Consider the following 26,121-nt stretch of genomic DNA (forward strand, 5'->3'; position numbering starts at 1 on the left):
ACAGAAGGAAAATGCTTCCTCTGGGCAAGCTTTTTGTCCAAACCCAGAAAACCTTCAAGCAGCAGAAATAAATTTCACAGTGAATGTGAGATTGTAGAAGGACAACAGAGGGAAAAAAGCAAGTCTTAGACACTGGATATACAGACAGGGTTCAACAATTTATGGGTGGGGGCATTCTGAGGCGCCCTTCATTCTCCAGCAGTCACTCCATTTTGACGACCATATTAAAAGCACATTTTACCTGAACTATGCTGAGGGTTGCAGATGTCACAGGATCTGAGAAATCTCCTCCAGGCGGAGAAACAGCACCTACAATTGTGACACTACCAGTGCGTTCAGGACCTCCAAGGCATTTTACTTTGCCAGCACGTTCATAGAAAGAGGCTAAACGTGCAGCAAGGTAAGCAGGATATCCACTATCAGCAGGCATTTCTGCCTGTTTAAAAAATAAAATAAAATAAAATTAGTTAAGCTAAGCAAATTGAAGCAAGACAAGTGAATTTGCATTTAAAAAAAATATATATATACTGATCAATGTCACTCAGATGCTGGAAATGCTATAGGCTATTCAGCAAGATAATAGAAATTGCAAGTAGATCTTCTAGTTCTAGATCACATGAATACTAAAATCCAGTAAGAGGGAAGAAAGAATCCGATGAATAATTACATTGGAAATTGAAAATTGAAAAATAAATTAATGACATAATCCTCACCAGCCGTCCAGAAATTTCACGCAATGCTTCTGCCCATCTGGAAGTTGAATCTGCCATCATGCTGACATTGTGACCCATATCTCTAAAATACTCAGCCAGAGTGATTCCTGAAATTACAAAATAAATCAGTCACAAGATCGTCTCAAATAAGTTCACTTTCTCCAGATAATATATCAACCACGTTAATGTACCAAATTTGGAACAGTATTTACCAATGACAAATAAATCAATGCTTAAGAAGCATTGAAACAGTGAAAAGTTATACAGTAATATTAGATGAAGATATAAAGACAGACTTCTTGTTACGATGCTTTAGTATTTTTCCAGTTTAGTTACCACCTAGGATTTATCAATGTTACCCACTGAATACTTAATTAAGTCTTGAGAAATATAAAAAGTGACTATCATTAAAAAGCTACACAATAATATTAGATGAAGATATAAGACAGACTGCCCGTTAAAACCATGTGAATGACTCAGCCCGTAAATATGAAAACAGCATTTCTTTAAAATATGAGCAAATACCCCAAAAAAAAAAATTTCAGTTTAGATGGGAAAATAGAACTACAGACTAGTTACATATCATGTAACACAATGCTTGTCTCTCCTCAATTGTTGACACCATAAACACAGATCAACTATGAATTTGACTTATTGCTTTGATTTGTACAATACAATTCTTTTGACTGCAACAGTAAAAAACTTTTCATGACAAATATAAAAATTCTGATAGATGACAGCAAAAGAATTAGCAAATAAACTAATAGCAACAATAAACCTATTCACGGGGATTTAAGAGAGAAATCACCTGTATAATTGAAGCCTCACGAGCAGCCACAGGCATGTTTGAAGTGTTAGCCACGAGGGTTGTACGCTTCATGACAGATTCTTCACGACCATCAGGCAATGTCATTGTAAGTTGCGGAAGTCCATAAGAACCTGAGGATTTATTATATTCGTTTAATTAGCTGTGAAGATTAAATAGATATTTACTAGAAGTAGAAAGAAGGAAAACATACTTCAGCCATTTCATTTCCACGTTCCCCACAACCAACATAGACAACAGCATCGGAGTTGGAATACTGAAAATAAACATAACCAGAAAGGTGAATTAATTAGGGAAGAGATTTAATAATGACAAAATCATTATGAATTGATGGGTCATGTGAGGTTCACCTTAGAAAGAGCCTGACTGATGACTGTTTTGCCACAACCAAAAGCCCCAGGAATAGCACAAGTCCCACCAAGAACAGAGGGGAAGAGGGCATCAAGAACACGCTGATACAAGACAGAGTTATCAAACATCACAGATATCAAAGCAACATGGACAAGACCACCAACATCAATTAAGTTTACCTGACCAGTGAGCAGAGGAGTATCAGCCGCCAGTTTTGATGCAACAGGCCTTGGTGTACGAACAGGCCAAGTCTGCAAATGGGTGAAGTAAATAAAAACTATGAAATTTTTGCAAGGGATAACAAAAATATTCAATATCAGGAAATAAGTAACTAGAAGAACAAGGCAGGTAACCTGAAGCATGGTGAACTGTTTTTTAACACCTTGAAACTCAAGCTCCAACACAGTGTCCTGCATGAGTACATAGAAAGAGAAAACTAATGTGCCGCAAAAACAACAGGAAGCTTCTGAATAAACTAAAATTTGGAAATCTAATAAGCAAATAGTGGCCACAAACATGATGATTAAAATTTTTTTTAAATTTGATATCATTAAAGGACTCAAAAATCACAAAGTGTGTAGGTCGAGACAAAACAGTGAACAGTCTAAAACACAAACCTTCAAGGAATATTGTCCAGGTGGTGCAATGAAAGTAATTTTCCCATGGCATCAGGAGGAAGTGCAACATGATGCTGCATTAAACTGTTCTCAAAAACAGTCTGCAGTGGAAATGATTTACAAAAAAGCCAGGATACATCTGATAAACAAAAATAAAACGATTTGCAAGCTCATCTATATGGACAGGAAATTTACAGCATAGAGATCTCCACCAGTTAATAGGTCTCCTTCACCTGTCACCAAAAAATAAAGTTGAGTCTCAGAGAAAGATGACCACAACAAAAACTCTTTTCTACTTAGCAGGAAAAAATGATTAAGTTTCTCTGATTACCAATTTTTTTAGGGCTGAAACTCCCAGAGCGTATCTTTATCAAGTGCTGGAACAGAGACACCACGAGGAATGTAGACATCACCAGATCGTTTAGCAATAGTTTTCAATGGCCTCTGTTGCAATCAATAAAATAAAAGTTGTAAAAGAAGATAAAATAACATAATACAGAAAAGAAGAAACAAATCAGATGAAATTGATTTAGAAACCAACTGAATTAAGTAAAAAAATATTGCTTCAAGCAAAGGAACGACAAACCTGAATGCCATCAAAAATGTTTCCCAATATTCCAGGCCCCAACTCCACTGATAAAGGCTGTTATATAATATAGTGCTAATCAGGTGACAGGCATCAAGGTGCTAATAAAATCAGTAAATAACTAGAGTTCACTGAAAAAAAAATCAGTAAATAGAAATTACATATCTCACCTTGTGTGTTCGTAAGACAGGATCATTGACCATTAAACCAGCTGTTTCCTCATAAACTAAAATTGTACAGAAACAAGAAGCTTGTTGTCAAAACTCAGAAAAAGAAAATATCATACCCCTTATGTAACCATAATACATTGAGTAAAGTGAGGCAAATAAGCATGGACAGTAAGCACACATGATGAAAAATAACTCATAGTATGGGACCTTGGATAGTAGCAGAATCCCCTTCAAACGAATAATTTCACCAATGAGGTTGTCACGACCGACACGCACTAGCTCATACATAGCAGCTCCAGCCATGCCATCTGCAACTACGACTGGTCCTGATACCTACAGTAGCAGGATAAAGCATAATGATACAACTTTAGCAGCCATGGAACTTGTGTTTAATGCGCAGCTCAAATATCTTGATTCACAGTAATGGGGCATGATTAACAATTTGACGTAGGGGATATAGCTAGGAGCTACCATAACAACTCCATCATCCCCAGATCTCCAACTAAATGAAAAAGGCAATTATATCAGTGTGTACAATGACAGCATAACAACATCCAGATGCCGTATTATTCATCGTATCCAGCAACAAACGATGATCCAGATGCTAAAATAAAGACAATGGCCAGAGATCAAACTTCATAAAGGACAGTAATTTTACAATAAAACCACAGATTCAACTTAAAATGCAATCATTTTTATACTAAAATACGCAGCTGAGTCAATAGCTCACACTGCAGAGCATGTAAGAGGGCGTTAATCAAGCCTTCAACTGAACTTGGACAGACTAAACATAAGCACCGATTCTCGATCCAATCATAACGAAAATTAATATACAGATTGAAATATATAGAAGGGAAAAAAATCAGCTGAATCAATTAGATTACATTTGTGCTAGCCATTTGAAACTAGTACAATTGAACAGATCGAGAATTTGAACATACCTTACGAACGTAACCATATTCACTCTCCTTCTCGGAGTCTTCGAAGGTGGTCATGCGAGCTCCGTAAACAGCCGGCATTTTCAGGCAGAGACTGGATCGAACGACAGACGATGAACAAGGACAGAGCAAGGAATCTCAGATTGACCTTGAAGATCAGAGGTATTGCACGACTAAAAATGATCAAAACCCCCGAATTTCGATCGAATTGGGCAACAGAGATGGAAAGAACATCAAGTTTCAGGAAGAGGGAATAGATAGAGGAGCGTTAATCATTGACGGGGAAATTTGCAGCAGAGGCTCCGATGTGCGATTTGTCATTTGTCATTTGTGAACGTGGTGGTGAAGGAGATCGTGATCACATGCGTTCAGATGTAGCATAATCGCATCAAGCCAAGGAGAAACGGTGCGTCTGGATTTTTTCTTTTTTTTTTTGCCAGACGTGCAGATATTTATAATATCAAATTTAAAAAAAATCAATTTTTTTTTGCAGTCATATACATATCAATCAATATCAATATTTATATTTCATAACAACTGTACATAACTCATGTTTCACACTAAAAGTGAAAATAAGTGAAAGAATTTTAATCAAAGTCCAGTACAATTTTAGGGATAAAAATTATTTTTTTTTTAATTTTTATCTTTTAAATTATTATGAATGTGAATGTGAATTAGGCTTAATGAACGCTTCAATAAACCAGAGGCTCACTTCAGGCAATTTAAAAGACATGCTTTCTTTTCATAGGCTTTTGAATAAACTTTCATATCAAGCCAGATTTTTAACAGGTCCAAATTCAGCGGAAATAATATAATTCATGCACATAGAAAACAAATGTTAAACAAAATTAATTTGTTGTTAAGGTAATATTAAACTAAATTTATAATTCATAATACATAACATGTGAATGATTGACTTGTTTTATTACTGGAAAGATGCATTTTACTCAAAAATAAAAATACATTACGCGTTGTTTGCCAACATAAAAGGCTTAGCATCGATAATAAAACTTGATATTATATTAATCCTAATCCTTAATATAAGAGCTAGTTGAATAATTTGAGTGGATTAAGAAAACTAGCTAAATTAATTATTTGTAATACTACCTCCAGTCCTAATTATAAGATCCAGTTGACTAATTTGAGGAGATTAAGGAAGTAAGTTAAGTTAGTTATTTGTAACAAATAAGTGTTGTCATTCCTAAAATATCCTTGCTAATTAAGTGTGTTGGCTAGAACTATCATTATTAGAAGGATTATCTTGGAAAAAAATGCATAAATATGAGAGACAAAATGGATTGGGGTCTTATAATTAGGACCAAACTAAAAGTTAAACGGGGTCTTATATTAAGGACCGGAGGTAGTAAATAGGTACTACCTCTAATTCTTAATATAAGAGTTAATTGATTAATTTGAGTAGATTAAAGAAACTAGTTAAGGTAGTTATTTGTAATAAATATGTATTGTTTTTTTTTAAATATTCTTACTAATCAAGTGTATTAGCTAAAACTACTATTATTACCATTACAAGGAATATCTTCAAAAAAAAAAAAGGATAAAATAACAGGCAAAATAAATTAAAATCTTATACTCCTCTGATCCCTAATATAGGACCCAATTGTTGAGTTGGTTTTGGTGGAGAATTGTTACCAGATTTGATCCAAAAAACACACGGCGGAGTTACCATAATGGTCCTAAATATAAAACACATTTTTCATATTTATCAATTTTAAATTACCTCTATGGATACTCCCTCAACTATAATCAAGTAGAAGAGGGAGATGAGGTATTAAGAAAAATGATTACTACCTCCAGTCCTTAATATAAGACCCTGTTTGACTTTTATTTTGGTTCTAAATATAAGACCTCAATCCACCTTGTCTCTCATATTTATATTTTTTTTTCAAAGTAACCCTTCTAATAATGATAGTTCTAGTCAATACACTTGATTAGGATATTTTAGGAAAGAAAATACCTATTTATGACAAATAACTAACTCAACTTACTTTCTTAATCTCCTCAAATTAATCAACTGGCTCTTATAATTAGAACCGGAAGTAGTATGATGTTTTAGGAAAAATGTGTCACATTTTTTATAATTAATTAACTTACCTAATTTCTTTAATCTAATTAGTTAAATAGGTCTTATATTAAGGATATGAAGAGTAATTAAGATTTAAATGAGTTTTTATTAAAAACCTGGAGGAAGTACAGTCGAAGACATTTCTAAGCAAAACAAACTGTGCAACTATAGTCTCAGAAATACTAGATTAGTAGTAGCCGTTCACAGCAGCAAGCTTCCATTCAGCTTCAGATCACTGTTCGTGTCCAAAGGATCAAACCGATGATATTCAAAATCATATCAGGAAATATGTGATGTTGCACTGTTCAAATTATCCTCCATTAAACTACTTTTTTTTTTTTAAAAAAAAAAAAGCTTATTTTGGGACACCTAATGGACAATCCTTTTGGTGAATATTGGCAAGAAAAAAGATTCAAGTCACACAAAAACACAATGAAATATTATTAAGGTATTAATTACAATTCAATATATTATTAAAATATATTGCAATGTAAATAATATGTCAATAAATATTATACAATAAAAAATAAAATTGTAATTTTTTTATCTAATTTTTTTTTCAATTTTTGTCTATTTGATTTTTGAAAAAAATACATAATTAATAGGTGTTAATATAATCATTAATTCCTCAAATTGTCTTTATTTTAATTTTGATCTTTCAAATTTCAAACCATAAATTCTTATCCCTCAAAGTCAATGAGCAAAATGATCCAAACTTTTATTAAGTTATAAGAACCAATATTTTAAATAAAAAAAAATTGAAGGATCAAAACCTGCTATTTAAAATTTAAAAAACCAAAACTAAAATGAAACTAAATATAAGAAAAAAATATTAACGTAATAACAGGACTCATATTTTTGGTGTCCACCACATACATACAATTTAATTTTAATAAAATTCCATTCATGTAATCCGTAAGGAGAAGGAGAAGTGTTCATCCTAAATATAAATCATTTATAGTTACTTTTTTTTTTATCTGGAATTACTTACATTACTTTCAGTTCTAATTATAAAAGTTAGTTAATTAATTTGAGAAAATTAAAAAAATAAATTAAGTTAGTTATTTGTAATAAATAGGTGTTGTCTTTTCTAAAATATTCTTGCTAATCAAGTGTGTTCGCTAGAACTACTATTATTAGGAAGACAAAAAATATACATAAATATAAAAGACAAAATAAATTAAAATCTTAAGATTTAAATAAAAATTAAATAAGATTCTATATTTAAACATAGTTACTCGTATTCAATACGATTTGAGGCTGACAAGCAGAAAACTGGAAGGGATTTTGTTTTTTTGGGGCCCCGGGGGTGGGGGTAGGGGTGGAAACAGGTCAGGCCAGACCAGGCTTCACCCTTAACAGGCCTGGCCTGTGAAGAGGCTTGTTGGCCTGAGCCTGTGTGAAAGGCCTTTTAATAGGCCTGAGCCGGGCCTGTAATCAGGCCTGGCCTGGCCTGTAGCCTGTTAAGAGGCCTGTTTTTTTAATAAATTTTAAATACATATAAATCAATTTAAAATTATAATAATTCAACCCAATTTATCTAAAATACAAACAAAAAATATGAAATTATCAAATTAACACAATTTGTAAAACATGTCTCCTTAGGCCAAAAAAAAAATCTAATATGAAAAATTATTAGAAGACATAATTTCACTCTGGTATAAAAATATCACTTCATCCCATCTCTAGTATAAAAATTAGTTGATGACTAGATCTAGTTTAAAATATGAAACATCCTTAATCCCTTTTATCTTTTAAATTTATCATTTGTTCAAACTAATTTACTAACAAAATGATATTTGATTCTATTGTTACACATGGTTGTTTTTAAAAAAATATTACATTTATTATTTATTTATTTATTTAAATTAATTAAGCAACTATTATAATAAGAATTAGATTGAGCACACATATATACGGTTTAAAACATAATAGGTCAATATATATATATATATATATATTCTATATAAGATTAATATGAAAGCATGAATCAAATAAATGAATGATGCTTTTATTTTTTTTATTGCACTTATGTTTTCTTTCTCTATTTAAATATGTGTCATTATACATACATCAATTATTTTTATTATAGAGAATGGAAATGAAATGAAGCATGCAATAGGTTCTGGATAACAAGTTTATGTGGGTTGAGTTTGCTCAATTAACCAATTAGAATAACAAATTCCCTCCTGTCAATTTATAATTTTAACTTTAAAAAAAAAAAGATAACAGGCCCAGGCCGCCTGACAGGCCTAACAGGCTTACTATCAGGCTTGAGCCTGGCCTGATAAAGTAAACAGGCCTTTTTACAGGCCTGAGCCTATTCTAATACCTAAATAGACCAGGCCAGGCCAGGCTATTTACAGGCCAGGCTATAGGACAGGCCAGGTTATAGGTCCTGACAGGCTGCCTGGCCTATTTCCACCACTAGGTGGGGGTGGGGGTAGAGATCCGACTTTGATCATCAACATAACTAGGGGTGTTCAAGGCCGGCCCGTCCCGGTCGGCCCGTTCCGGTCCCGGTCTTATTGGGACGGGACGGATCCGTCCCGAAATTTTCGGAACGGGACAAACCAGAACGGGACAAAAAAGGGACCGGGACGGGACCCGGGACGGGGTCGTCCCGTCCCGGTTCCTTTTTTTTAAAAAAATTAATTTTTTTATATAATATCATTTTTTTCATATTTTTTTAAGATTTGATACTATTGTATGGAACTATGGATATATTTATTTAGAGTTTTTATATTTGTTAATGATTTGAGATTATTGATGATTAAAATTTTTAGCAAGTTTTTATTGTGTTAAAAGCTTTTGTTTAGAGTTTTTAATAACTATTATATGTAATATTTTGAGCTTTTGTTTAAAAGTGCCCAAACAAATAAAAAAGATGTTTTTATAAGATTTAAACTCAAAAAAATATAATTAAAAAAAATTAGATTTTTTAAAAAAAATTAAAAAAATAAAAAAAATTAAAAAAAATTAAAATAAATTATTTCGAGACGTCCCGGTTCCGTCCCGTCCCGACCGGGACCGGGACAACCCCGGGACGGGTCAGGACACGAGACAGAAAATCTGTCCTATTACTGTTCATCGGGACGGAACCGGGACGGACCTGTCCCGGTCCCGATCCGTCCCGTGAACACCTCTAAACATAACGGCTAGCGATGTGTCGAAGCGAACTTCCTTTCGTCCACCCATGTGAGGTCCACAAGTCACGACCACAACCACTCGTGGATTCGGGGGCGAGCCACTGTGGTTACCCCCAGAAACTTCGCGGAACTTCAGTAATAAACAATCACTCGCAAAAGGTACTTCGATTTTTGTTCTTATTTCACTTTTTAATTGTGGATTTCCTCTTAAATTTTGGATCGTTATGATTGCTGTGCGCATTACTATTCTGATTTAGATTCCGAATACTGAGATAGTCCATCGTACGGGCTGAAATGCTCAGACAAACTGATAACTTCACTTTTCTCATTCCTTGCCGAATTGAATGTAGCAATTTGAATTAATCATGAAAATTTGAAGTTTGCCCCGACCCGAAGAAAAGAAAGGGTTCTTTATTCACTTGACCTTTTTATGGTATGCCCAAGAAATTGGAGTCGAATTAACATAGATTCGATATCTTGAATTTTGTGTCAAGATTTCCTTATTTATTTCTGAAGATGAGCCAACTATAGGAGCCGATTCATTCATATAATGGAAACAGTACAGCTTCAGTCCTGTATTGTATGACGTTGGCTATAGGCCTACACGGACAGCAATTATTTTGATTTTTTTCGTGTGATAGAATTACGGTCATTATAAAATTCGAGCTCCGGAAAGTGAGAACCTTGTATTGTAAAATTTGCAGCTTTGGTACATGTTTTTACAGACTCCAAAACCTTATTTGTTGAAGTGTAGATTCTGTCAACATGCGAGCCGGAGAAGTTCATTTGCTCTAACGCAGATTTAGGTCGCTGGCTTTCGTAGTAACGGGCTATTGGAATTGTTTATCATCAATGCAGGAATGAGCTTGGCTTTCTCTTCACCTGCTTATTATCCACGTTCTGGAAAGACGGCCAATGGCCAGGTTAGGCCAGTCTTTGGTACCACCAGGAAATTCTTCAGGCCTAAAATGTTTGCACGTTCGGCATCAATAGCCACCCCAGACACTCAGGTTGGCCTTATATTATTTGTTCCACAGTTTCTATTTTAGTTTCAACTCCTTTTTTTGTTTCATCATAGTCGGCAATGTTTGGGATTGTAGGCATATGAAATTGAGTTAGAGGACAAGAAGCACATACTTTTAAGTGCTATCCAGGAGACACAAAGGGGACTCTCCACAACTGCTGAGCAACGCTCTTCCATTGAGGAGTCTCTGGTCTGTTGTTTATTTTCTTTGTTCCCTTCTTCATTATGATCTATGTCAGCCTTCCTCTTAATCTAAATTCTTTGCTAGATATTGTGGGGACCATTTAGGATGAAAACCACAAAGGAAAATGAAGTTGGTTAATATAAAATTTTCTTGGTATATGCATTTGGCAGGTGAATGTGGAGACGTACAACATGGGCGAGCCAATTGATTTGGTAAAATTGAATGGAACATGGCGCCTGCAGTATACTTCTGCCCCTGATGTGCTCGTTCTTCTGGAAGCTGCTGCTAGACTTCCTTTCTTTCAAGTATTAATAATGAAATTTAGTATCTTTCAGTCAAGTCTTGGGAGTTCTTTCTTTCTTCTGACTGAATACTCTGCCTGCAATGTCTTTTCTAATTATAAAAAACTATTTCCATTAACCATTAAGTAGATGAGGGTTCAAATAAAATTACCTTTTATCTTCTGCATTTATTGGATGACGGTTGAACTTGTCAGTACTTGGTAGTCGGTAGTGCCTTGCTGCATCAGGATTCTGTAAAATAAGGTCATGTAGGACTGTGTTAATGTTTTTTCCTTTGTTCTATGTCTTTTAATTTCGATCTCTTAGCATTTTATTAATCTCCTTGCTACTCTGTTGTGATAGGTTGGACAGATCTTTCAGAAATTTGAATGTCAAGATCAGACTAATGGAGGTATTATTCGCAACATTGTCCGATGGAGTATTCCAAATTTGCTGGAGGTAAAAACAATTCCTTCCTTTGGTTTACCCTGTCTTTGTCAAGAGGCTTTAACTCGGATATGAATACAAGCTCTGCAATTCAAAACTCAAGTTGCAATTTTTTGTTTCTCTCAAACTATAACTATGACACTTCTCTTCTTAATTTCCTCTTCCATTTCCACTATATCATGGACTAACTTCCTAGATTGGACTCCTCAAGTGATTATGAAATATGCAGACCTTGAATTAAAGATGGCTAAGTAACTAGTCATTTCTATTCCCGTTACTTTTGATAATTTCTCATTGGGACCATGCTTTTTGACCTCTCGAAATATATAAGAGAAGGAATCCTATTTGTATTGGTTTTTTCAGTAATAAGATAACCAGAATTTTATACCAGAAATATTTCGAAACTTCAAGACATATTAGTTGTCTGCCAACTGGAATGACGTTTCAAGTGCATACTGTTAGGGTGTTTCCAAGTCGGTTAGAAATTTGAGAAAATTCTCCTTGATCTTGGCATTCTAAAGCTTCTTCCATTTAGCTTTTTCCAGCATTACATTTTCCATTTTACCGTACCAATTGGCCTAAGCTTGATAGATGAGCAAAGAAAATTGGATGAAATGCTTGAGCTGTGGTGCTGCACCCTTGAACCATTTTAATAAAAATTTCTTGCCCTTTCCCATATACAGGACCAAGAAGGTGCCACATTGCTTGTATCTGCCAAGTTTTCTGCTGTATCTGCACGTAATATCTATCTTCAGTTTCAAGAGGTAATAAGTCTGAATTCCAGGAGTTTGCTTTCTACAATATTTGAGAAATAAACCCTCTCAAACAGAAACTATTTGTCATTATTTCATGATAAATATATGCATGCTTTTTTCCGTCTTAATGACATATTTCTCCGTAAGTTAGATCATACTTCAACTTTAACTTATTTTTTTGTGCATAGATTATGCCTTATCTATCAAAAGTGATTTTACTCTTTTAGCATAAACTAAAGATTAAAGCTCTATTATATAATGATGGTGATGCTGAGGTACTAATTGCCGGAACAAATGGACTTCTTGTTCAGGTTGAAGAAACGGGCATCCCTCTCAGTTTTTTATTTTTCTATTTTCTTGAAGACTAACTCAAATGATTTCATAGTGAAATGGGTAGTGCAGATAACTTGCACATACAAGAAATACTTATAAAGATATGCTATCTGAAGGCTCAAGGGGAAAAAATTTAAGAGACCAAAAGTTTATCTCTGACAGCTATTGAGTGGCAGAACCATATTTTTTAATAGTCATTCAACGGTTAATATTTTGGCAAACTCTCCTCTGCCCCATGGTTAGATGGCATTCAGTGCATGCATCTAATTTAATTTCTTGAAGGAAGTTTTAAAGCTTAATATATATGCATAGTTTAACATAAACTGACAAGATACACGTGGAGATGATGTTGTCCTCAAAATTCATATGAGCATCATCTCTGACACAGAAGAAAAGACTCTTCCACTATTGATATTTATTGTAAGTGATATCTTCTTCTATAATCAGTGTTTTATGTTACCCAATATTCGCAGATCACACTCCAAGATATAATTATTAGCGAGGAGCTACAGGCTGCAATAGCTCCAGCAATACTACCACGGTCTTTTATAAGCTTGCAGGTAATGGATTCAACATTAAGCAGCTGTATTTGGTTTTTCTACTTCATACTAGCATTCGAGATCTCATTGACATTCATTAAATTATTCATGAAGCAGAGTCTGTTAAAAAATCTGGTGACTCACCTTTTTTTTGTGAAAGACTCACTTTTTATATGAATGAATGAAGTTTTGTGTGCACTCGCACGCAAGCTGTTACTTACAGACTTCATTTTATTTTTTAATTATGTTATGTATACATGCCTGTGCAGATATTACAATTCCTCCGTACTTTCAAAGCTCAAATCCCCGTACGGGACCCTGGAAGGTATGTAATGTGCTATTCTAGTAAGGGAAAAAAGCCAATTATCATGGGACAAGTCTAATAACTGTTTTTTTATTTGGAATTAGGCAATCAGTAGGAGGGCTATATTATCTATCTTATTTGGATAATAATTTGCTTTTGGGTCGTGCGGTTGGTGGAGGAGGAGTATTTGTGTTTACCAGAGCCCAGTCTCTTTACTGATAAGCAATACTTGCGATAATTGGAAACTGTTCTCAGCAAGCCAATATTTATGCAAGTAGCAAAGCAATACGGAGAGCAAGTAATCAATTCTTCAGGCAAACTGGCAAAGGCTTATATGCCCAGAATTATTGATGTTTTCTTATCCTTGCATCAAGTATCTCAGTCGTGGTAAATATTCCATTTTCACGGCCAGTGAACTATGTTTTGCTCTGTGTTTCTCTCAAGAAAAAGGTTCGATTTTTATTTTATTATGCTGCTTCATAAAAATTGCAGGTAACTTAACAGCCCTTTTTTGTTCGTTGAATCCTCACACACTCATCAAAATAACATGTATAATCCACATTTAATTGGGTGGTTGAGGGCTTCTATCATTTGTTTGAGGGTCTCATTCTAGCGAAATCATTTGGTTGAGTAATGAATATTGAATAACTTGCCGGTTCCGTGCCTCTTCTTGTTTTTTTTTTTTGGGGGGGGGGGGGAGGGAAGAGGATAAAGAAAGTTTTCTTTCTCCATCATTGTTTTTCTTTCTTCCCAAAAAATATTTACTATCCCCCTTCTAAATATAAGAGCTATTTGAAATTTCAATTTAGTCTTAAATATAATACCTTAATTTACTTTGTCTTTTAGATTTATTCATTTTTCTCCTTATTATAATGGATCAACAAGTTAATTCACATAAACTAAGAAATGATAGTTATATCATTAAATGTGTTCCCAAAGTATAAAGTTTTTCAAAACTACCCTTATAGCAAATTTAGAGGGTGTTTGGATATAACCAAACTATGGTTTAGGGAATAACTTCTAAAAAATGGATTTTTAGGAGAATAGATTTTGTGAAAAAGTGATTATGATAAAATAAGAGTATTTTGATAGTTGTTAACAGAAATATTTTTTATATGTGCAAATTACTAAAAAAGACATAGGTTAATATGATAATTATATAAAAGATAGATTTTATAATATATTTTAATTTGAAGAAATAAAATGGTTAATAGTATATTTTTACCAACATAATTAATAATATATAAGATAATATAAGTAATAAATAATTAATATGTGTATATATATTTATAAAATATAAAATTAAATATGTTTGTAAAAAAATAATTGAGAGATGTTAAAGTCATATTATTATTAAGATCTATTTTAACAGGCGCAATCATATTTTCCAATTTGAGCCAAAAGTAGAATGGATTCACTTTTTTTGAAACCATCGTTTTGAGTTCAAAATCATGGTTTGTTAATCCCTCGGTTTGACAAATTTGGGACCCAAACTATAGTTTCTTATGTTATCCAAACAGGCCCTTAAAAGAGCTAATGAAAAGTTATTTACATGAATAATAATAATTTGTAATTAGGGGTAAACAAGGAAAAAATTATTAATAACCCTGTTGACTCTTCATAATAAAGATCAAAATTTTCTTCTAAATAACCCCTTTAATAAGGATCTGGGGGAGTAATTGTATATTAAAATGTTTTTATTCCAATACATATGATTAACAACAGTATTTAAAAAAAAAAAATACATTGGTTACAAATAATTAACTTAACTAATTTTATTAATATTTATAAATTAGTTATTCTTATTCTTAATATGAGGACCCGAGCCAGATATCATATATGGATTCTTCCAGATAAAAGTATAAAAACTTTCATGTATACGATGAGTCGACCACAATTGAGACCAAGTATGGGGGAAAAAAATATTTGCACTTTGTTCCCTCCAGTTTGCAGATTGTTTCCGCCCAAAAAACTGGAATTAATCCCTCCACGAATAACAAGTTGGAGTGTGTTGGAGAAGGAGCCTCAATCTGAATCTGAAACTCAAAGCAGGAATGGTGATGACAGTGACGTTGTTATCAATAGGTGAGTGATAATTGATGAAGATCGGACGCCATCAAAGCAGAACGGCGACCCATTCCCTTGACGTGAAGTCCTCAACTGTAGCACATTAATTTACTCCGCTTACCAGATTCACTCCCGAGTTAAGATTAGATCTTGTAAAATAAAATATTATTTTCAAGCATCTAAGACCAATGATCAATTGAATCATATCAGAATAGATGAATGTGCTTGAAACTCAAAAGTGATGATATCCAAAGCTCATTCAAGGGTTCTTTAAGCATGAAGGATGGAAAGGAAACCTGACTCCAATTTTTTCGGTACAAAAAAAGTCTAGATAAGTTGCATCTTAAGAGTTTATCAAGATTAGGACATGCCTTTATAATCAAACAAAACTTGCAGATTGTTCACTAACAAAATTCTTGTGTCAGTAACGAGATTCAAACTCACAACTTTATAAGTGACAAGCTGATTTTTTACCACATGGACTAATAAATTGACTCAGAATTTTTACTACGAAAGCTCACAACCTAATTCTACACTTCATATTCATACAGATATCTCATAAAAAACAGTAGGCGAAAATCATTCAAATGAGTTATAACAAGATAACTCAAAGAGGCAAAATAGCATAATGCATCCAATCACTTGTACATGTTCAAGTGTAGACTCCAAGATTAGGGGTGTGAAAAAACCCGGTGATCCAATCCAGTCCAGTCCAACCTGAAGTGGCCCGGTCCAGTCCAGTCCAAATAAACTATATAATGAAATTAGAATAGATTAGACAAGTCTGGTTGATTAGGTTGGAGTGGGTTTCGGACCAAGTGATCAGACCACATGGATTGGTCTAGTTCAGTCTAGTCTAGGTGAATTTTTTATTTTTCAATAATTTAATTTGGATGTTACCTTTAATTTTTTAATGTTTTTAGAGATTTTTATGTATTTATGATGAAGTCTTAATATTTTAGGATGAGTTTCATATGATTATAGGTATTTTTTATTATTTTACATTGTATTTATCATGTTGAAATCTTACTTCCCATAAAGAAAAAAACTTAAAAAAAATTAGAAACCCGGATTGTCTAGACCAGTCCACCAGTTTGGTGGACCAAGTCTAGTCCAACCTGATCTCAGTTTACCACTGGACTAGACCTGACCACAGACTGCCAAACCCAGCCCAACTAAAAATCAGACCAGACTTCGGGTTGGGCTTTGGTTCTGTCCAGTCTGTGCACTGTAGCCCTACCTAAGGTTATAAACAAGACAACAATGTCATTGTCAACACCATACCTGTTTTTATAATGTAACTTCAAGACATTATTGTTTTAGACATGTAACCATGTAGATATAAATTGAGCAATGTTCTCAAAGAATCTTTTTTTTAATATTTAAAAACGATAATTACCACCGTACTTAACACTAGTTGTTAGTATTAATAAGTTATAGGAATAATACAATATTTTTAGCTACATATTTGGATACGCTCATCATTCATGTATAAATTTCATTACCAGGACTGTTACAAATAAGTTCCACCTAAAAGGGGTTTTTACTGTAATAAATGTTAAATTTTGGGAACTGATATGTGAGTCCCCTTTTTCATTATTTTATTTAAATGACACTATCACCAACGTGACGCTTGCTCTTTCTGTTTGTCCTTTAGCCAAATAACGAAAACCCAGTGCGAGTTGTAATTTTTTTTTTCTTTTCCGTTTTTTTAATATTTTCTTGTCTTTTGGTCGTTTGAGAGAGGGGGGACGAGATCAACAGTAACAACAGAATCAACATACGTCCTCAGCCACTGCCTACCACAAATGGAGTTTTCAAGTTTCAACACTTCATAATATTTCAGAAAATTAATTTTTGCTTTCTTAAAATAAGATTAAATGAATTCAAAGGGGGGAAATATGACGTAATAAATAATCAGAATGTGAGAACAAAAACAAATCAATACTTCACCCACCGTCCATTGCGTGAGAAGAAATCATTTCACGAGTACCAAACTCAGCTGGAAACTCCGCAGTCCGAAGCTCACCGCTTTCTCTGATTTCCGCCGTCTGCTTCTGGAAGCACGTACGTCCTCTGGATTCCTCCAATTTACATAGCTTCAGTGTACTAACTATAAACAACACCTGAAAATTTGTGTTTCTTGTGATAATCGTAGTATTTTCTCGAGGAAAGTAGAGGACTTTGAGTTCGTTCGATTAGAAACTAACATGGGTTTCTTCTCGGATTCTTGTTTGGTGATTCTCTTTGGTTTCGTTTGTTTGCCTTTTCTACTTCGTTTATAGTATTTTCGAGATTCTTTCTATGCAGATTTCTAATGACCAATAATTGTGATGAAGAGGATTCTTTGTCGAGCGAAAATCTATTTGGAAGGCTGCCTGATCATTTGTTGATAGAAATTTTCGTTAGAGTCCCAGTTAAAGACTGGCCACAGATATCTTGTGTTAAAAGCACTGGGCCAGTCTTTTTCGTCGTGAATGCTTGTGGCAGGCAGCTTTAGCTAAGAATTTTCCTTTGGCAGATCAAGCTCGAAGATGGCCTGGGCCTATTCCTCGAGGTTTAAGCAGGAGGTAGCATTTTTCTAATTCAATACTTTCCTTGTGACACATTACAACCACATCGAACATCTGGAATTATTTAACATCTCAAAGCCCAGTTTTATTTTATGAAGACTGAGTTATTTGATTACTGCTTGACAAAATGCTTCAGCGAATCTCGCTTCCACAAGTATATATGATGCTTTGATACCGTTTGTCCTAAACAATAATAATATTGACAATTATCTATACATCTGTCATTCCTATTGTTTTACAATATTCATATCATAGTATGTAGAATTCGGTTCTTACTTCTTGCAGTTACTCAGACAGGATGACTGTATTTCTGTAATGACTTCTGTCAGAATCAAATACTCATTTGCAGACAAAAAATTTATAGCTTTATATGTTATTTTGATATTTAAAGTAATCTAAGCTCCCCAGTTCTATGCATTTAGGATATGCAAAGCATGTGTTTCTGACATTGTCTTCATATCGTTTCAGGAGATTTATGGCCTTTTATATAAGTAAACAAATATTTGCTTTGGACAGTGAGGTAGATGAGATTGTTGGCCATGTTTATCTATTTTTGAAAGAGCAGCTTGAACTTCCAACTATGCCACCTCACAGCGGAATACTTCATGGAACCATTATTGGTGTGGCCTCTCTGCTTTCATTTTGTCTTCTTTTTTGGTATTCAAGGCCTGTGCATCATCGGATTGCATTTATAATAAACACTAACATAGTCAAAATAAAGAACATATATTAAAATTTTCTGTCATTAACTGTTTTTCAACTGAACTGTTTTCTGATCTTAACTGCTTCTTTATTGTTGATTTCCTTTTGCTTTTGAATGCCTATTCCACACGATGCAACAGATCTTTGTGCATATATATAGACTCTAATCAAATTAAATCTATACGGTAATAACGTTGATCTTTTTCCAGAACTGCGAGTTAAACCAACCAAGCCCTGTCAAGCCTTTTTGTATGATGTCGTCTAGCTGACATTTTGTTAATGCCTTGTATAATTGTTTGTAAAAATTACTTGGCTATTTACAGATCAGTTCATTGCTTGTGGGAAATCAAGAGACTCAGCCCATGAGCTTGCGTCACTAATATGGCTAGCTGTTCTAGACAATTTGGAGGAAAATGAGCGCACATTTGCCTTACTTAAACGTCTAGCCCAGGAGGGGGATGTAAGTGTTGCTTTTACTACTATACCTGCTGATTTTTTATTTATTTATTTTTAAGTATGGCTATTTGATTGAATTAGATCTAAATATTATTGGGTTCAATTAGGGGTAGCTCTCCTAAAGACCTTTTTTTTTTTTTTGGGTGCGTTTACACGGACCTGAACTCAGGACCTCATGTTTAAGCAGTCAAAACCTCTTCCACTAAGACCAATGCCCGTTAAGTTTTCTCCTAGAATTTCCCTTTCTTTCCTCGCTAGCCTTATCTTTTGGAAGCTACCTGGATGCATGACCTAGTTAAAGAAAACGAGTCTTGTTTTAAGAGCTGTACTGATTTTATTTTTCAAAAAAGGTTATATTTCAAAGAAAAAAATTTCAGTTCTGCTGATTCTACTATTCAACCTGGTAAAGTGATCGCTTTTGAGAAAGCCTGAGACGTAAATCTAGTGTTAGCTGTTGCCTATTCAGAGTATATTAATACGTTGTGTTATTTCCAACACCATCACACACACACACACACACACAGAAGCGTTGATATGCAGATGTTCTTGCTAAGAATGCTCATGATGCTAATATAACTCCCATGTATGTTGACTCCGTTGTTCTAGTCTGTGCAGCTCAATATGCACGTGAAAGGAGATAAGACTCACAAATCTACTCTCCTGATTTGTATCAAGCTTTTGCTTGCTGTTCCCAATTGAAAAAATAAAAAGAGTACCTTGTGTTATTGGAACCTTGCGATAAAATGCTCTGCACAGAACCATCCAATTCCATGAGAGAATCTAATTTTGATAAGAAGAGCGTACATGTTGGTCTTACAAAATATTCTTCCCACGAGGCTAATACAACCAATCTTTTTGTTCCTCATCGAGAATCTGAATATTAGTTTTATTTTTGGGTTTACTTTCAGCAGGTTTTTCTGCCATATCCATACACTAGATCAGTCAAAGTCCAATGGAGGGTGTTTGAGAAGCTATTCACTGATTTCCGTGATTGCTTCAACCATGTAGATTACTATGATACTTTAGCATGTGCCAAGAGCAGGTTTCAGCCAATACCACCTACTTGGTTGGGATTCTAACGACGGCTAATCTATAGCTCCTTTCAAGTTTCAGCCATTAAAGTGAAGTTTGCCAAGCCTTGGGAGATTAGGACTGAGCAAAACCATGAGAGAAACTAGATTCGACTGTGGCATTTATAAGACTATCCTTCAATCGTTGAATGTAATAATTTTATTATATAACGTCATGGTAATAGATGTTTTGTTCTATTAATAGGTTCATTTCATTTGTGAAATTGTACATCTTCAAATTTTCTGTAAGACTTTCACCCAAAAAACAAATTTCTGTAAGACTTTGATTATTAGAAACTATTCTATTATATGCCCCCGCCTTCTGAAAGTAGGTTGACCTAAGATTTCTCAGATCCCCCCCAACCCAAAAGAAAAAAGAAAAAAACAGTTAAACACCATTACGGGATTACTTTAGATTAAGCTTCATTGAAAATACGTTGTTATTTTCATTTAATAATTGCGAGGTTTGAAAGAGGGAAAATTCAAATAGCTTCCCGTCATTATGATCTATTTGCAGATACACTCTTCAATGTAAAATTGGATATGCACTCTCCAGCAAACATACAAGTATCTCATTCGAAGTTCTCTTCAAATTTTTGCAATAAAAAAATGATAACTTTGATTTTTTTGAAATAAGATCCAAGAAAAATCTCTGAAATGTTTGTAGAAATGTGATGATTCATGATTTTGCATTTTTCTTCATGTCAAATGACGTATTTGTGTTAAGAAGAAATAATAAATATTTTATTTATAAGCCATTGTAAAATTCATGCATTTTTTTTTTTTAACATGTATGCTATAACTTGTCAAGTATTTATATTTATTTTTTAAAAATCTTTTTGACGAGTTGGCTTGCTGATTATACATATAAAAGGATACATGTGTGTGTGTGTATATATATATATAAACATAAACATATATGCTTGTACTATATCCTATAATCTTAAAAATTATTGTATCACATGTAATATGTATACTTGATTCTATGTACTAAGTGAAGAACATTTGAATTAATCTTTCATATTTATAGAATTATGTAAATCAATATAATAAAATATAAAGTTTATAACAAAATTATATAGATGTTATGAATATTACGGTTCTTTTTAAGACTTGCATGCACAAACTTGTATATACTTTTGAAGAAAGAGGATGTAAAGTTTCTTAACCCAATCAGCATGAATTCCATTAGATTAATGATGTTTTATTGCTTGATGATTAATTAAATAACGGGGTATTTTTCATATAAAATTGTGAAGTTATTTGGCAGCGCATTGTCATCATTCCGTTGTAGTCTAGTCGGTTAGGATACTCGGCTCTCACCCGAGAGACCCGGGTTCGATTCCCGGCAACGGAACATTTTACTTTTATTCGTTCCCGCTAAACGCCCGGACCAGTCCGTCATTATGAAGTTTGACGGAGGTCAAAAACATAATTTCAGCCTCATTTACACGAATCAAAATCACTTTTTCCCGGCTTTCTTAATGCCTGACTGACAATATTCTCTGTACGATAACACTGTCTCCTCCTGTGACACTCTCTTTCTAGGCTTTCGCGCTCCCGTTCCCGGAAAAATCCAATACGTTAATGCATCATTTTTTTTAATTCATCTTTCACAATATCCTTTTTTAATTTCAAAATCAATCCTCACCGGAAGTAATTAGCGAGCTTAAGGGCTCTCATTTATTGCATTTCTCTTCCCTCCATTTCTTCACTCTTCACTGAGCTAGCTCTTTCTCCGTCTGTCTATCTAGGGTTTCTCTCACCAAGTCTGCACTCTTTTGTGTTTTCACACTGCCTACAGCTCCATTCGTCCTATGGGGCATTTGGTTTCTGCATGTACTTTTTAATCATTTATGATCTTTTTCTTTTTGGTGGATTTATTCCCCCCTCTTTTCTTCTTTTGAGACGTTTAAATGGCGACAAGTTGGTGAAGGGTGTATCGTGATCGTTATCGCTGCTTGTGATGCTTCTTGCTACTTTTCAAGAACATCAATTTTGCCGGTTGCTTTCTGTCTCATGCTGCTAAAGCAGCTGGATTCATTCACATCAATATAGAATGAATCTGCAAGTGGTCATCAGTAGTTTGGTGTTTTATAGATGTTATCCCCATTATTCCAAAGGTATATGCTTCATCTTCTGATTCTGAGCATCATTCAAGATGCAATTTCTGGAATATTCTTGAAAGTTCAATCCCTTAATCACCGCACTTGGGGGGTTTCAAAAGTACATCCCCCCCCCCCCCCAAAAAAAAGCAAATATATATGTAGAAGGAATGCCATTTTCCCATCAATTTTTTCTTCCTGATACAATAGGTCAGTAATTTCTTATATTAGTGGAGTTAAAATATCCGAAAGTTTCCTATCAGATTTTTGGCATTACAACTTAAAATGAGTTGAGCTCTTGTGCTTCTTCGGGCCTTGTTGTTAAACATCTTGTTCAAGATATATTTTTTTGAAGAAAAAAAATTCAAGGCAGAAGCAGAATTTGTGAGCAAAATGGGGCATTTGGGTGTACCCAGTAATTTTAGTCTATTTATTTAGTCATTTGATTTTGATGTTATTGTAGGTTTTGAACTTAAAGAAAGACCAGCATTCGGAAGTTTGGTTTGAAAAAAAATTTAGAAGAATAGTTTGTAAAGCATGGATTTTTTCAAAATCAAGAAGACAAAGAAAGCTCAGAAGGCGCATGGAGAAAATGATGTAGCGGATAAGCCAGTTTCAGAACATAGTGAGCCAAAACTTGATGACGGTGGTGATGATCAAACTAAATCAGTTAATGCAGATCTTGCTGCTGAAGCGGAGGATGACGACGATGATTTCATTACAAATGAAGTAAAGAGGAGGCTGAAGGAACTCAGAAGAAACAGTTTCATGGTATTGATTCCTGAAGAAGAACCTTGTCAAGAGGAAGATGAAGATGAGGAAGAGGAAGGAGAGTCAAGCTCTAACGAATGGAGGGATGTAGAGGCAGAAGGTCAGCGATGGTGGCGTGGTTTCGATGCTGTGTTTGAAAAATATTGTGAAAGAATGCTGTTTTTTGATCGGATGAGCACACTACAGCTTAATGAAGTTGGCAAAGGTATATTGTAACCTATTGCTCCCTCCTTACTGCATAAACATTTTCAAATACTACCTAAGTTTCTGAAGATGTACTTGGATTTTGGGTTCAGTTAGTTAACTTGGATTTTGGGTTCAGTTAGTTAAAGGCTGCCTTTTGTGTCCTAAATTTATCATTGCATGATACCATGTTCTAAGTTCATATAATGATTGTTCTTTATCTTGCCATTCTTGAAGCAGGAAGGTAGAATTAGTTCTGATTGCTTGTTAACTGAAAAGTTTATTATTTGGAGATAGCAACCTGGATACTTCTGTTTTCTTATTAACTATATACACTATGTGGCGCCTCTGCATCACTATTACAGGTTCCCAGTACCTTTCTTCTCCATCACCAAGATCAGCATCGAAGAAGCTGCAATCACCCCTTCGGTGTCTTTCCTTGAAAAAGCTCGAGGAAGCTGATGATGATACTGAGCATCTTCAAAAGCCTGAAAATGATCCCTACATGGATATTGAAACAGCATACGTTGGTCAGATATGCTTGACTTGGGAATCACTTCACTGTCAATACACCCAGCTGAGCCAGAAGATATCTTGGCAACCTGAAAATCCTACTTGTTACAACCACAGTGCTCAGCAGTTTCAGCAGTTCCAGGTTCTATTACAAAGGTTTATTGAGAATGAACCGTTTGAGCAGGGTCTCAGGGCTGAAGTCTATGCTCGAACAAGGAACAGTTTGCCTAAATTGCTTCAGGTTCCTAATATTCAAGGTGAGTTTTCCTCAAATCATTTTCATTCAATCAGAGTGCCATGGATATATCTGCATTTATAAATGTTTCTAGGAAAAGTTATTTTGCTCTGAAATGTTCAACATGAGTCTGTCTCTGGTGTTTGTGGTTAGTATGGATAAGTGCTCAAACGTTTGAATCTGTTCAGGTTTGGATCAACCGTCAGCAGAAGAAGATTCGGAGATGAGAGTTCTCGCTCCTGATCTTATCGGGATAATCGAACATTCCATCCTCACATTTTATCTGTTCCTGAAAAGAGACAAAAAGAAACCAAGTGGTGTCATCAATCTGTTTGGGAATCAGAACCATCTGGCAACTCCTCTACACCAGGTCCAATCTAGTCTTGAAAAGGTAAAATCAGATGCTATACCTCCAACTCCAAGTTTGCATCATATGAACAAGAACTACTTATAGTTTTGAAGTGTTTGTTATCATATTCCTCTAGGACAACATGACAAATTATGTCTTTTACTACTCAAGACACATGATTCAATATTTGAAAAACAATCCTCTGCATGTCATATTTTTAGTAGAAAATCTGATATCAAAGACCTAACATCTAAAGAACTGTATCCAAGTGTTATCATTTGATTAGCCTTCAATGCATGTACCGTACAATGTGAGCTTGGCCATCTGTCCGTTCAATTGTAAGACTTGTTATAGGCAATTAACTTGCTAATTGGTTAAATATTGCATTGCGTTATTGGCTTATATTCCATTATCCACTAATTCTGTGCATGAGTAGCTATTTTACACTTCCAAGGTCTGGTTTAAACTTATTCAAGAATCTGATCATGGATGATCAATTATGTAACCAAGGGAATGTCTCTAGTGTTAATTTTTACTTCTGAATGCAGAAAGCAGTGAAACTGAAAGAACTGACCAGAAAGAAGAGCTGGAAAAAGAATTCTTGGCCCCAAAAGCCTGAAGACATTCAACTATTTCTTGGTCTTATTGACGTCAAAATCATATCAAGGGTTCTCAGAATGACAAGAATCACTAAAGAACAGTTATTTTGGTGCGAAGAAAAGATGAAAAAACTAGATTTATCAAGCAGTAGGTTAGAGAGAGACCCCAGTCCTATCCTCTTCCCATGCTAATATCAATTGTAGTTTGTAAGATAAACAGCTGCTTAGAATCAGCATGTCTAGTTACTTTTTCATGCCATACACAATTGCAAATTGCCTGTTTTCAGGAACTAGAGGCAAATTTGGAGTTGTATCAACGGATAACAATTTGAAAATATTGAAGGGTTTTCTGCGTTATCCTACCTGAAATCCATAATTATGTCAAAAAATCGTGGTAAAGGTTTCTTTCCTAGGTTGTGTTGTCCAACCCTTGGTGGTAATGCATAGCTTCTGGCTTTTTGAATCTCGTGACGCAGTTGTGCTCCATTTGATAAAGATACGCTGCTCAAAACTTGTCTAACTTGTCTTAGGAGGTGTTTAGAAGAAAATTAAATTATGATTTTAAAAGTGATTTTATATTATGATTTTAAAAGTGATTTTATAATAAACAAAATAAACAATAAGTTTTATTTTGATTTGTGTGAAAGTATTTTTTAAAATTATCTTTTGTGATTACCAAAGACCTTAATTTCAGACAGTCCTAGCATTTAATCAAAGTTGTCTTGATATTGTTGACGGCAGCAGCTAATTTTCTCCGGTGTCAAAATAATCACCTGTGCGCCTAAATGCCCTTTGTATATTTAAAAAAAAATATTAAAAGGAATTTTTAAACTTGGAAGTCAAAGATGTAGCTGGATATATGAGTTACAAAAATATTAAAATATATATAGTATTAATTATTTTTTTTGGTAGAACATATAGTATTAATTATTTTGTTATAAAATATATGCAATTCAACATATAATCTAGAGTTAGGCAAGAGATGAGAGAGGGAGCATTGAGGGGTGGGCGAGAGATATGAGTATTCTCAGGGAGATGATTCTGAGAATGGATGCAACATTAGAGCAGATGCAGAAACATGCAGCCAAATCTCACACACTAGAAACAGAACCTAATCAGAATGTATATGGCACCGCAATAATAAATTGTTGAAATACTCCCTCCAATCCTAAATATAATATATATATTTTTTAGTGTA

At 34.3% G+C, this 26,121-nt stretch overlaps 3 protein-coding genes, 1 non-coding gene and 1 pseudogene across 4 annotated transcripts; 4 read left to right on the forward strand and 1 right to left on the reverse strand.

Moving 5' to 3' along the window:
• Positions 1 to 149: 149 nt before the first annotated feature.
• On the reverse strand, positions 150 to 4,500 carry LOC114746472 (V-type proton ATPase catalytic subunit A-like; annotated as a pseudogene).
• Positions 4,501 to 9,537: 5,037 nt separating this feature from the next.
• On the forward strand, positions 9,538 to 13,729 carry LOC114746474 (probable plastid-lipid-associated protein 10, chloroplastic). Its single transcript, XM_028934690.1, has 9 exons — positions 9,538 to 9,592; positions 10,292 to 10,443; positions 10,534 to 10,647; positions 10,812 to 10,946; positions 11,286 to 11,381; positions 12,053 to 12,133; positions 12,931 to 13,017; positions 13,266 to 13,321; positions 13,405 to 13,729. The coding sequence occupies exons 2-9, from the start codon at positions 10,294 to 10,296 to the stop codon at positions 13,517 to 13,519; spliced, it is 834 nt and encodes a 277-aa protein (XP_028790523.1). The 5' UTR covers positions 9,538 to 9,592; positions 10,292 to 10,293; the 3' UTR covers positions 13,520 to 13,729.
• A 3,665-nt stretch (positions 13,730 to 17,394) lies between these two features.
• On the forward strand, positions 17,395 to 20,510 carry LOC114746475 (uncharacterized). Its single transcript, XM_028934691.1, has 5 exons — positions 17,395 to 17,434; positions 17,889 to 17,937; positions 18,409 to 18,560; positions 18,966 to 19,102; positions 20,007 to 20,510. Exons 3-5 carry the CDS (start codon positions 18,416 to 18,418, stop codon positions 20,175 to 20,177), a joined length of 453 nt encoding a protein of 150 aa, XP_028790524.1. The 5' UTR covers positions 17,395 to 17,434; positions 17,889 to 17,937; positions 18,409 to 18,415; the 3' UTR covers positions 20,178 to 20,510.
• A 942-nt stretch (positions 20,511 to 21,452) lies between these two features.
• On the forward strand, positions 21,453 to 21,525 carry TRNAE-CUC (transfer RNA glutamic acid (anticodon CUC)). Its single transcript has one exon. It is a non-coding gene; the product is annotated as a tRNA-Glu (tRNA).
• A 1,285-nt stretch (positions 21,526 to 22,810) lies between these two features.
• On the forward strand, positions 22,811 to 25,268 carry LOC114746482 (uncharacterized). Its single transcript, XM_028934698.1, has 4 exons — positions 22,811 to 23,249; positions 23,593 to 23,997; positions 24,164 to 24,366; positions 24,873 to 25,268. The coding sequence occupies exons 1-4, from the start codon at positions 22,811 to 22,813 to the stop codon at positions 25,113 to 25,115; spliced, it is 1,290 nt and encodes a 429-aa protein (XP_028790531.1). The 3' UTR covers positions 25,116 to 25,268.
• Positions 25,269 to 26,121: the final 853 nt, after the last annotated feature.

Source organism: Neltuma alba, unplaced genomic scaffold (genome assembly GCF_004799145.2).
Source record: "Neltuma alba isolate B1F8T4 unplaced genomic scaffold, ASM479914v2 tig00005020_pilon, whole genome shotgun sequence".
NCBI lineage: Eukaryota > Viridiplantae > Streptophyta > Magnoliopsida > Fabales > Fabaceae > Neltuma > Neltuma alba.

What these genes read in the sequence shown, in the direction of transcription:
- LOC114746474 (XM_028934690.1), top strand. Translation starts at nt 10,294, where the DNA reads ATGAGCTTGGCTTTCTCTTCACCTGCTTATTATCCACGTTCTGGAAAG. An exon ending in GTATTCCAAATTTGCTGGAG is followed by an intron (nt 11,382 to 12,052) that starts GTAAAAACAATT and finishes TCCCATATACAG; the next exon opens with GACCAAGAAGGTGCCACATT. An exon ending in CCCGTACGGGACCCTGGAAG is followed by an intron (nt 13,322 to 13,404) that starts GTATGTAATGTG and finishes ATTTGGAATTAG; the next exon opens with GCAATCAGTAGGAGGGCTAT.
- LOC114746475 (XM_028934691.1), top strand. Translation starts at nt 18,416, where the DNA reads ATGGCCTTTTATATAAGTAAACAAATATTTGCTTTGGACAGTGAGGTA. An exon ending in ACTTCATGGAACCATTATTG is followed by an intron (nt 18,561 to 18,965) that starts GTGTGGCCTCTC and finishes GGCTATTTACAG; the next exon opens with ATCAGTTCATTGCTTGTGGG. An exon ending in GTCTAGCCCAGGAGGGGGAT is followed by an intron (nt 19,103 to 20,006) that starts GTAAGTGTTGCT and finishes GTTTACTTTCAG; the next exon opens with CAGGTTTTTCTGCCATATCC.
- LOC114746482 (XM_028934698.1), top strand. Translation starts at nt 22,811, where the DNA reads ATGGATTTTTTCAAAATCAAGAAGACAAAGAAAGCTCAGAAGGCGCAT. An exon ending in GCTTAATGAAGTTGGCAAAG is followed by an intron (nt 23,250 to 23,592) that starts GTATATTGTAAC and finishes TCACTATTACAG; the next exon opens with GTTCCCAGTACCTTTCTTCT. An exon ending in TCCAATCTAGTCTTGAAAAG is followed by an intron (nt 24,367 to 24,872) that starts GTAAAATCAGAT and finishes TTCTGAATGCAG; the next exon opens with AAAGCAGTGAAACTGAAAGA.